We start from the raw sequence: 12,634 nt of genomic DNA on the forward strand, positions 1-12,634 counted from the left end.
ACAATGCCATCAACAATCACAACACACTGACAATCACAACACACAAACAATAACAACACACTGACAATCACAACACACTGACAATGCCATCAACAATCACAACACACTTACAATCACAACAATCACAACACACTGACAATGCCATCAACAATCACAACACACTAACAATCACAACACTTACAATGACATCAACAATCACAACACACTGACAATGACATCAACAATTACAACACACTGACAGTGCCATCAACAATCACAACACACTGACAATGTCATCAACAATCACAACACACTGACAATGCCATCAACAATCACAGCACACTGACAGTGCCATCAACAATCACAACACACTGACAAGCACAACACACAGATAATCACAACAATCACAACACACTGACAATGACATCAACAATCACAACACACTAACAATCACAACACACTGACAGTGCCATCAACAATCACAACAATCACAACACACTGACAAGCACAACACACTGACAATGACATCAACAATCACAACACAATGACAATCACAACACAATGACAATCACAACAATCACAACACACTTACAATGCCATCAACAATCACAACACAATGACAATGCCATCAACAATCACAACACACTGACAATGCCATCAACAATCACAACACACTGACAAGCACAACACACTGATAATCACAACAATCACAACACACTTACAATGCCATCAACAATCACAACACAATGACAATGCTATCAACAATCACAACACACTAACAATGCCATCAACAATCACAACACACTGACAATGCCATCAACAATCACAACACACTGACAATGTCATCAACAATCACAACACACTGACAATGCCATCAACAATCACAGCACACTGACAATGCCATCAACAATCACAACACACTGACAATGACATCAAGAATTACAACACAATAACAATCACAACACACTGACAATGACATCAACAATCACAACACACTGACAATGACATCAAGAATTACAACACAATAACAATCGCAACACACTGACAATGCCATCAAAGATCACAACACACTGACAATGACATCAACAATCACAACACACTAACAATCACAACACACTGACAATGACATCAACTATTACAACACACTCACAATCACAACACACTGACAATGCCATCAACAAATACAACGCACTCACAATGATATCAACAATCACAACACACTGACAATGACATCACAGCAACAATGACACCACAGTCATCACAACATCACATCAACAATCACAACACACTAACAATGACATCACAGCAACAATGACACCATAGTCATCACGACATTACATCAACAATCACAACACACTAACCATGACATCACAGCAACAATGCCACCACAGTCATCACAACATCACATCAACAATCACAACACACTAACAATGTCATCACAGCAACAATGACACCACAGTCATCATGACATCACATCAACAATCACAACACACTAACAATGACATCAGAGCAACAATCACAACACACTAACAATGACATCACATCAACAATCACAACACACTAACAATGACATCACATCAACAATCACAACACACTAACAATGAATTCACATCAACAATCACAACACACTGACTATGACATCACAGCAACAATGACACCATAGTCATCACGATATCACATCAACAATCACAACACACTAACGATGACATCAGAGCAACAATCACAACACACTAACAATGACATCACAGCAACAATGACACCATAGTCATCACGACATCACATCAACAATCACAACACACTAACAATGTCATCACAGCAACAATGACACCACAGTCATCATGACATCACATCAACAATCACAACACACTAACCATGACATCACAGCAACAATGACACCACAGTCATCACAACATCACATCAACAATCACAACACACTAACAATGACATCAGAGCAACAATCACAACACACTAACAATGACATCACATCAACAATCACAACACACTAACAATGACATCACATCAACAATCACAACACACTAACAATGACATCACATCAACAATCACAACACACTGACTATGACATCACAGCAACAATGACACCATAGTCATCACGATATCACATCAACAATCACAACACACTAACGATGACATCAGAGCAACAATCACAACACACTAACAATGACATCACAGCAACAATGACACCACAGTCATCACGACATCACATCAACAATCACAACACACTAACAATGACATCAGAGCAACAATCACAACACACTAACCATGACATCACAGCAACAATGACACCACAGTCATCACATCACATCAACAATCACAACACACTAACAATGACATCAGAGCAACAATCACAACACACTAACCATGACATCACAGCAACCAACACAACTCGCTTACAATGACATCACATCAACAATCACAACACACTGACTATGACATCACATTAACAATCACAACACACTAACAATGACATCACATCAACAATCACAACATGCTTGCAATGACATCACATCAACAATCACAACACACTGACTATGACATCACATCAACAATCACAACACACTAACAATGACATCACATCAACAATCACAACACACTGACAATGACATCAATCACAACACACTGACTATGACATCACATCAACAATCACAACATGCTTACTATGACATCACATCAACAATTACAACACGCTTACAATGACATCACATCAACAATCACAACACACTGACTATGACATCACATTAACAATCACAACACACTCACGATGACAGTTATGGCAGGAAAGTAGTGGCAACAAACTGACAACAGGGACAACATAATGACAGTAACACCACACAGGATCCTACCGACCATCACATAACAATGACATTATGCCTGGTTGGCATCAGTTACAGTTGACACCTGTATGTACTGTATAAACATGTTGGGAGCAGTCCACGAGTCTGTCTGGACAGATATGAAGCCAGGTCATTGTTTAGGGCAAACTTCAGGGATCACAGCCCACTTCACTGGAAACATTGGACAACTCTTACAGTTATGCTTTTGTAAACTTCACAGGGCAGAAGTTGTTGTTTTTTGTGTTGTATATACATTTTAAATTGAAAAGAGAAAAGAAATTTAATTGTTTTATTCCAACAAAAAATAAATGTAACAAATAACTCTTTGTGTTTTGTGTTGAACATGGTCAAATGTGATGTACATTCCTTACTAGCAACAAGGTACGTTGTGTTCTTGCAGTAATGTACTGGCAGTAGGTCTATTTGCAATACTGTAGTCAACTCACTTGTAAAAATGTACATGGTCAACTTGCATTAATGTACATGGTCAACTTGCATTAATGTGCATGGTCAACTTGCAATAATGTACATGGTCAACGGGGCGGTTGGGTAGTCTAGTGGTTAAAGCGTTGGCTCGTCACGCCGAAGACCCGGGTTCGAATCCCCACATGGGTACAATGTGTGAAGCCCATTTCTGGTGTCCCCCACCGTGATATTGCTGGAATATTGCTTAAAAGTGGCGTAAAACCAAACTCAGTCAGTCAGTACATGGTCAACTTGCATTAATGTGCATGGTCAACTTGCAATAATGCACATGGTCTACATGCGTTGACGTACATGGTCAACTTGCATCAATGTAAACAGTCAACTTGCATTAATGTACATGGTCAACTTGCATTAATGTACATGGTCAACTTGCATTAATGTACATGGTCAACTTGCATTAATGTACATGGGTAGCTTTCATTAATGTATATATATCCGTAGCGTCATGTCACGTCCTTGGTTCGTGTGGACATTCCTGGTGTACATGCCCTGGTCATGGCTCCGCTCACCTCACGGATCCACTTGTTGGCCACTGGAAAGAAGAAAACACAGCCACTCTGATCTGGACATATCAGTATACAACTAGGTTGTGGATCTCCCCAACATCTCGGCAATGCAGTCAACAAATGTAATATGAGAGAACATTAAAGCATTGATGTTTTGTTCCCTCTTGGTTAATGATATTAATATACATATTAACAGCCACTCGAGTGACCACGGCCTCCACCCACTCATCACCTATCTACTGTCAGTTAGAGCTTTATCTCACTGCTCACAAGCACGTACCCCACTTGTGACCGTACAGCACCGGGCACCCCCCGTGTCTGGTCCGGGGATCGGGGGCACCGTCAGGGAGGAAGTTGTACCAGAACAGAGCAGCGTTCTGAAGACAGACAATGGGCATAGCCGGGAGTTAGGCTACCTGTACAGAGCTGATCTCATCACCCTATGGGTTTGTTCTTTGGGCGATTGAAATTAACATGTGATGGTTCATTGACAACTGAAATAAAGTTTGGTGGTTCATTGGACGATTGAAATTAAAGTTGAATATAAACAGATCAGCCCTACTATAACACCATGGATGTGCCATACGGACACTGTGATCTATGGGGAATACCTTGATGGGCGGAGCTCCGATTCCTAGTTCCGGGAACACAGTGGCGCCACCCCCTTCCACGTCACTCAGCTGGAAACAGTGGCAGCTGGGTCAGAAAGTCTGCTTTCGAAGTGTGAATAAGCCAAGTATTGTGTCCAAACTAAACGTCATGTCATTGTATTAAGAGTATGGTATTGATACAGTCGTACGTTGCCAGCCACTGGTTCACGGTACTGTGATACCTGGAAGGTTGCGCACTGCTGAAAACAACATGCACTCAGGGTTATGACAGCATGGTTCTCTAACAGACATCTGGAAGGAGGCTCTCTAACAGACACCTCGAAGGAGGTTCTCTAACTGACATCGGGAAGGAGGCTCTCATTATAGGTACTCACTGGTACACAAGGATACACTCACATGAAACATGAATGTTGCCATTCTGTACACACTCACATGAAACATGAATGTTGCCATTCTGTACACACTCACATGAAACATGAATGTTGCCATTCTGTACACATGATTCTGTACACACACTCACATGAATGTTGCCATTCTGTACACACACTCATTTAAAACATGAATGTTGCCATTCTGTACACACACTCACATAAAACATAAATGTTGCAGTTCTGTACACACACTCACATAAAACATAAATGTTGCCATTCTGTCCCCGCTGTTTACAGAGAATCCGCTCGATGTCTTCACATTGTCTTGATTCTGGAAAACAAAATGAAAATGTGTCTTAATCACAACCTCCATGGGAACTGACGGAATTTTGTTAACATCTGCACCTCTTTCACAACCGTTCCCTGATAAAGATAATACCTACATTTACAAGGGAATGTTAGTTGTCGTAACCTCCATGTTGATGGATGACGAACATGTCCCCGGTACCCTCCGTGTCATGGTCTGGGTGGGGGCGGGTTGCAGGTGGTGGCCGTTTAGGGTTGTGAGCCAATGGTTTACTTTACAGTAATACTTAAGGCCTGCTGTGAAATAGCCGTGATATTGATGACTAAGTCAATAAACAACCACACTCGACGCAAGAACAGTCGTGACACCGACCCGTGTATTGTTTAACTATGAGCCGATCATTCCCTCTGGTTGGTGAATACTCAGACTGTACAATATTTCTGAGAGAATATGTCCTGACAGAGGAAAGAATTCCACATCTCTCTTAACTGGTGATTGTATTGTTACTGTATTTATGTAAATCTACCGTGAATACTTTCATCCAGGCGCCAACAAAGCGGTAAACTCTCTGGCATAATGCATTCATGGAGTAATCAACAATTCAACATACTATTGATGCATGTTCTTTTCAGTTTATAGATATTTCAGAATACCTTTACACACAGCCCACTGTGTTACGACAGCCTTGGAATAAACCCCTGCACTAAATGCTGCTGTATTTTAGCTTTGTAAATTCGGAATCACCTCAGCCACCACACACCCACCACCCACTCAGCCAGCCACCACCCACCCACCACACACTCAGCCAGCCGCGGAAGGTGGCAGTTTCGATCCCCGACCGCGTCATACCAAAAGACGTTAAAATATGGTACTTGTTGGTCCCTGCCTGGCGCTCGGCATTAATGGGTACAACAAGGACTGGTCTGCTCGGAGTCAGTATAATGTGTCCGAGTGGGGTATCCATGCTTCACTGCGGCATGATATCTCGGTTGGCTAGCACTATAAAACCAGCTTAAGTCTGGGCTAGTACAAGCAGCCGCACATACACACACACACGCGCATGCACGTCGTCATATGAGCGAAATATTCTCCAGCACGACGTTAAATCCAATTTCACCTCACCTCACCTCACCTCACCTCAGCCAGCCACCACACACCCACCACACACTCAGCCAGCCACCACACACCCACCACCCAGCCACTCAGCCAGCCACCCCACACTCACCACACACTCAGCCAGCCACCACGCACCCACCACCAACACACCACACACCCACCACACACTCATCCAGCCACCACACACCCACCACCCACCCACCCAGCCACTGCACACCCTCCACACACTCAGCCAGCCACCAAACACTCACCCCACACTCAGCCAGCAACAACACACTCACCCCACACTCAGCAAGCCACCACACACTCACCCCACACTCAGCCAGCCACCACACACCCACCACACACTCAGCGAGCCACCCCACACCCACCTAGCCACCCCACACTCAGCCAGACACAACACACCCGCCACACACCCACCACACACTCAGCCAGCCACCATACACCCACCACACACTCAGCCAGCCAGCCACCACACACCCACCCAGCCACCCACACTCAGCCAGCCACCCCACACTCAGCCAGCCACCATACACCCACCACACACTCAGCCAGCCAGCCACCACACACCCACCACACACCCACCCCACACTCAGCCAGCCACCACACACCCACCACACACTCAGCCAGCCACCACACACCCACCACCGAGCCACCCAGCCACTGCACACTCACCACACACACACCCACCAAGCCACCCCACACTCACCACACACCCACCCAGCCATCGGACACTCACCACACACTCACCCACCCAGCCACCGCACACTCACCACACACTCAGCCAGCCACCCCACACCCACCCATCCACTGCACTCACCACGTAGTAGTCGTAGTGGGGGGCGTAGTGTCCTCCAACGCCGTAATTCACCACCTGGCGGGAACAAGCACTCCATGGTTACAGTCATCGAATGTACGTATTACGTCACTGCAAACAGTTCACCGTATTGCTATACATATACTCCTGGCAGGAGTGTCTTCAACATACCGAATGTACGTATTACGTCATTACAAACAGTTCACCGTATTGCTATACATATACTCCTGGGAGGAGTGTCTTCAACATACCGAATGTACGTATTACGTCATTACAAACAGTTCACCGTATTGATATACATATACTCCTGGAGGGAGCGTCTTCAACATACCGAATGTACGTATTACGTCAGTGCAAACAGTTCACCGTATTGCTATACATATACTCCTGGGAGGAGTGTCTTCAACATACCGAATGTACGTATTACGTCACTACAAACAGTTCACCGTATTGCTATATATATACTCCTGGGAGGAGTGTCCTCAACACACCTGGAAAGGTTCGGCGAAGGTGGCGCTGTCGCGGAAGTCGGTCTTCAGTCCAGTAATATCGGCAACCCTCCTGCTCACTCGAGCAACGATGTGGGTATGGTTGTCCCATAGCCACGCCCTGGAAAAACAAGCATGTCCCTACAATAGTTTCCCATACCTACGACATGTGAGATCCTTCACTAGTTCCCCATACCTATGACATGTCAGATCCTACAATAGTTCCCCATACCTATGGCATGTCAGATCCTTCACTAGTTCCCCATACCTATGACATGTCAGATCCTTCACTAGTTCCACATACCTATGACATGTCAGATCCTTCACTAGTTTCCCATAACTATGACATGTCAAATCCTTCACTAGTTCCCCATACCTATGACATGTCAGATCCTTCACTAGTTCCCCACACCTATGACATGTCAGATCCTACAATTGTTCCCCATACCTATGCCATGTCAGGTCCTTCACTAGTTCCCCATACCTATGACATGTCAGATGCTTCACTAGTTCCCCATACCTACTAGTTCCCCATACCTATGACATGTCAGATCCTTCACTAGTTCCCCATACCATACCTCATGACATGTCAGATCCTTCACTAGTTCCCCATACCTATGACATGTCAGATCCTTCACTAGTTCCCCATACCTATGACATGTCAGATCCTTCACTAGTTCCCCATACCTATGACATGTCAGATCCTTCACTAGTTCCCCATACCTATGACATGTCAGATCCTTCCACATACCTAGTTCCCCATACCTATGACATGTCAGATCCTTCACTAGTTCCCCATACCTATGACATGTCAGATCCTTCACTAGTTCCCCATACCTATGACATGTCAGGTCCTTCACTAGTTCCCCATACCCATGACATGTCAGATCCTACAATAGTTCCCCATACCTATGACATGTCAGGTCCTTCACTAGTTCCCCATCCATGTCAGATCCTACACTAGTTCCCCATACCTATGACATACCAGATCCTTCAATAGTTCCCCATACCTATGGCACATGTCAGGTTCCTTATACTAGTTCCCCATACCTATGACATGTCAGATCCTTCAATAGTTCCCCATACCTATGACATGTCAGATCCTTCATTAGTTCCCCATACCTATGACATGTCAGATCCTTCACTAGTTCCCCATACCTATGACATGTCAGATCCTTCACTAGTTCCCCATACCTATGACTATGATCCTTCATGTCAGATCCTCCTTCACTAGTTCCCCATACCCATACTATGACATGTCAGATCCTTCACTAGTTCTAGTTGACATGTCAGATCCATACCTATGACATGTCAGATCCTTCATTAGTTCCCCATACCTATGGCACATGTCAGATCCTGACATGTCAGGTCCTTCCTAATTAGTTCCCCATACCTATGACATGTCAGATCCTTCACTAGTTCCCCCATACCTATGACATGTCAGATCCTACAATAGTTCCCCATACCTATGACATGTCAGGTCCCTTCATACCAATGACATGTCACCTAGTTCCCTTCATTAGTTACCCCTATGACATGTCAGGTCCTTCATTAGTTCCCCATACCTATGACATGTCCAGATCCTTCAATAGTTCCCTATGACATACCTATGACATGTCAGGTCCTTCATTAGTTCCCCATACCTATGACATGTCAGATCCTTCACTAGTTGACATGTCCCCATACCTATGACATGTCAGATCCTTCAATAGTTCCCCATACCTATGACATGTCAGGATCCTTCACTAGTTCCCCATACCTATGACATGTCAGATCCTACACTAGTTCCCCATACCTATGACATGTCAGATCCTTCATTAGTTCCCCATACCTATGACATGTCAGATCCTTCAATAGTTCCCCATACCTATGACATGTCAGGTCCTTCATTAGTTCCCCATACCTATGACATGTCAGATCCTTCACTAGTTCCCCATACCTATGACATGTCAGATCCTTCACTAGTTCCCCATACCTATGACATGTCAGATCCTTCACTAGTTCCCCATACCTATGACATGTCAGATCCTTCACTAGATTCCCCATACATATGACATGTCCAGATCCTTCACTAGTTCCCCATACCTATGACATGTCAGATCCTTACACTAGTTCCCCCATACCTGGCATGACATGTCAGATCCTTCACTAGTTCCCCATACCTATGACATGTCAGATCCTTCACACTAGTTCCCCATACCCTATGACATGTCAGATCCTACATTAGTTCCTCCATACCTATGACATGTCAGATCCTTCACTAGTTCCCTACATGTATCCTTCACTAGTTGACCTCACATGTCAGATCCTTCACTAGTTCCCCATACCTATGACATGTCAGATCCTTCACTAGTTCCCCATACCTATGACATGTCAGATCCTTCACTAGTTCCCCCATACCCATACGTATGTCATGTCAGGTCCTTTTTATTAGTTTCCATACCTATGACATGTCAGATCCTACAATAGTTCCCCATACCTATGACATGTCAGATCCTTCAATAGTACCTATGACATACCTATGACCATTCCCTACCACCTATGGGCATCCTTCCATTCTAGTTCCCCATACCTATGACATGTCAGATCCTTCACTAGTTCCCCATACCTATGACATGTCAGATCCTTCACTAGTTCCCCATACTGATAATGTCAGATTCCTAGTTCCCATACCTATGATATAGCATGTCCTCCTTCACTAGTTTCCATACATGTCAGATCCTTCCACTAGTTCCCCATACCTATGACATGTCAGATCCTTCACTAGTTCCCCATACCTATGACATGTCAGATCCTTCACTAGTTCCCCATACCTATGACATGTCCAGATCCTTCACTAGTTCCCCATACCTATGACATGTCAGGTCCTTCACTAGTTCCTTTCCATACCCATATCCTTATGACATGTCAGATGTCAGATCTACTTTAGTTCCCCTATACCTATGACATGTCTGATCCTTCAATAGTTCCTCCATACCTATGACATGTCAGGTCCTTCACTAGTTCCCCATACCAATGACATGTCCTCAGATCCTTCACTAGTTCCCCATACCTATGACATGTCAGGATCCTTCACTAGTTCCCCATACCTATGACATGTCAGATCCTTCACTAGTTCCCCATACCTATGACATGTCAGGTCCTTCTCACTAGTTTTTCCATACCTATGACATGTCAGATCCTACACTAGTTCCCCATACCTATGACATGTCAGGATCCTTCCACTAGTTCCCTGTACCTATGACATTAGTTATGGTTCCACTGTGGCCTCCAGATCCTTACCAGTTCCATTATGACATGTCAGATCCTTCACTAGTTCCCCATACCTATGACATGTCCAGATGCTTCCTGGATTCCCCATATCCTTGGCCGTTATGACATGTCTGAGATAGTTCTCCATAACCCTTCCATGTCATGGAGTGACGTCTCCCCATACCTATGACATGTCCAGATCCTTCACTAGTTCCCCATACCTATGACATGTCAGGTCCTTCACTAGTTCCCCCATACCTATGACATGTCAGATCCTTCACTAGTTCCCCATACCTATGACATGTCCAGATCCTTCACTAGTTCCCCTTGTACCTATGACATGTCCAAGATCCCACTTTAGTTCCCCATACCTATGACATGTCAGATCCTTCACTAGTTCCCCATACCTATGACATGTCAGATCCTTCACTAGTTCCCCATACATGACGTGTCCAGATCCTATGACATGTCAGATCCTTCACTAGTTCCCCATACCTATGACATGTCCGGATCCTTCACCTCAGTTTCCCCATACCTATGACATGTCAGATCCTTCACTAGTTCCCCATACCTATGACATGACCTCAGATCCTTCACTAGTTCCCCATACCTATGACATGTCAGATCCTTCACTAGTTCCCCATACCTATGACATGTCAGATCCTTCATTAGTTCCCCATACCTATGACATGTCAGATCCTTCACTAGTTCCCCCCATACCTATGACATGTCAGATCCTACAATAGTTCCCCATACCTATGACATGTCAGATCCTTCACTAGTTCCCCATACCTATGACATGTCAGGATCCTTCACTAGTTCCCCATACCTATGACATGTCGTCCTTCAACATGTCAGGATGTCAGATCCTCCTTCATACCTACTCAGTTCCCCATACCTATGACATGTCAGGATCCTTCTACTAGTTCCCCATACCTATGGCATGTCAGATCCTACAATAGTTCCCCATACCTATGACATGTCAGATCCTTCCACTAGTTCCCCATACCTATGACATGTCCAAGATCCTTCCACTGGTTCCCCATACCTATGACATGTCAGATCCTTCACTAGTTCCCCATACTCTATGACATGTCCAGATCCTTCACTGGTTCCCCATACCTATGACATGTCAGATCCTTCACTAGTTCCCCATACCTATGAGCATGTCAGCGTGGATTTATTCAGTTCCATACCTGCGTGACATGTCCGAGATCCTTCACTAGTTCCCCATACCTATGACATGTCAGATCCTTCACTAGTTCCCCATACACATGGTGACATGTCCAGATCCTTCACTAGTTCCCATACCTATGGCATGCCAGATCCTACAATAGTTCCCCATACCTATGACATGTCCGGGTCCTTCAATAGTTCCCCATTCCATGATGCATGTCAGATCCATCAATAGTTCCCCATACTCTATGACATGTCAGATCCTACATTAGTTCCCATACCTATGACATAGTCAGATCCTTCACTAGTTCCCCATACCTATGGCATGTCAAGGTCTTCACTAGTTCCCCATGCCTATGACATGTCAGGATCCACAATAGTTCCCCATACCTATGACATGTCAGATCCTTCAATAGTTCGCCATACCTATGACATTGTCAGGATCCTTCAGTTCTAGTTCCCCATACCTATGACATGTCAGATCCTACAATTGAGTTCTATACCTATGACATGTCCGGATCCTTCATTAGTTCCCCACTTATGACATGTCAGATTCTTCACTGGTTCCCCATACCATGACTTGTGCCTTCAATAGCTCTCTCATACCGGCATGTCAGATCCTTCATTGGTTCCATACCTATGACATGTCCAGATCCACTGGTTCCCCATACCT

General features: G+C 44.5%; 1 protein-coding gene across 1 annotated transcript; it reads right to left on the reverse strand.

Moving 5' to 3' along the window:
- Window positions 1–3,741: 3,741 nt before the first annotated feature.
- Window positions 3,742–7,698, reverse strand: LOC124272942 (prolyl 4-hydroxylase subunit alpha-1-like). The gene is made up of 6 exons (XM_046708184.1): window positions 7,537–7,698; window positions 7,049–7,102; window positions 5,062–5,136; window positions 4,435–4,503; window positions 4,104–4,200; window positions 3,742–3,849 (listed from the first exon to the last, which is right to left on the reverse strand). The coding sequence occupies exons 3-6, from the start codon at window positions 5,080–5,082 to the stop codon at window positions 3,761–3,763; spliced, it is 276 nt and encodes a 91-aa protein (XP_046564140.1). The 5' UTR covers window positions 5,083–5,136; window positions 7,049–7,102; window positions 7,537–7,698; the 3' UTR covers window positions 3,742–3,760.
- Between the last annotated feature and the right edge of the window lie 4,936 nt (window positions 7,699–12,634).

Source organism: Haliotis rubra, unplaced genomic scaffold (assembly GCF_003918875.1).
Source record: "Haliotis rubra isolate DU_JTF1 unplaced genomic scaffold, ASM391887v1 Scf1747, whole genome shotgun sequence".
In the NCBI taxonomy this organism is placed as follows: Eukaryota; Metazoa; Mollusca; class Gastropoda; order Lepetellida; family Haliotidae; genus Haliotis; species Haliotis rubra.

Excerpts from the sequence above, each read along its gene's own strand:
- LOC124272942 (XM_046708184.1), bottom strand. The coding sequence starts at position 5,082 with ATGGCAACATTTATGTTTTAT. Across the intron at positions 4,504-5,061 it reads TGGCAACATTTATGTTTTAT|CTGAGTGACGTGGAAGGGGG; the intron begins GTGAGTGTGTGT and ends CACTGTTTCCAG. Across the intron at positions 3,850-4,103 it reads GCTGTACGGTCACAAGTGGG|TGGCCAACAAGTGGATCCGT; the intron begins GTACGTGCTTGT and ends TCTTCTTTCCAG.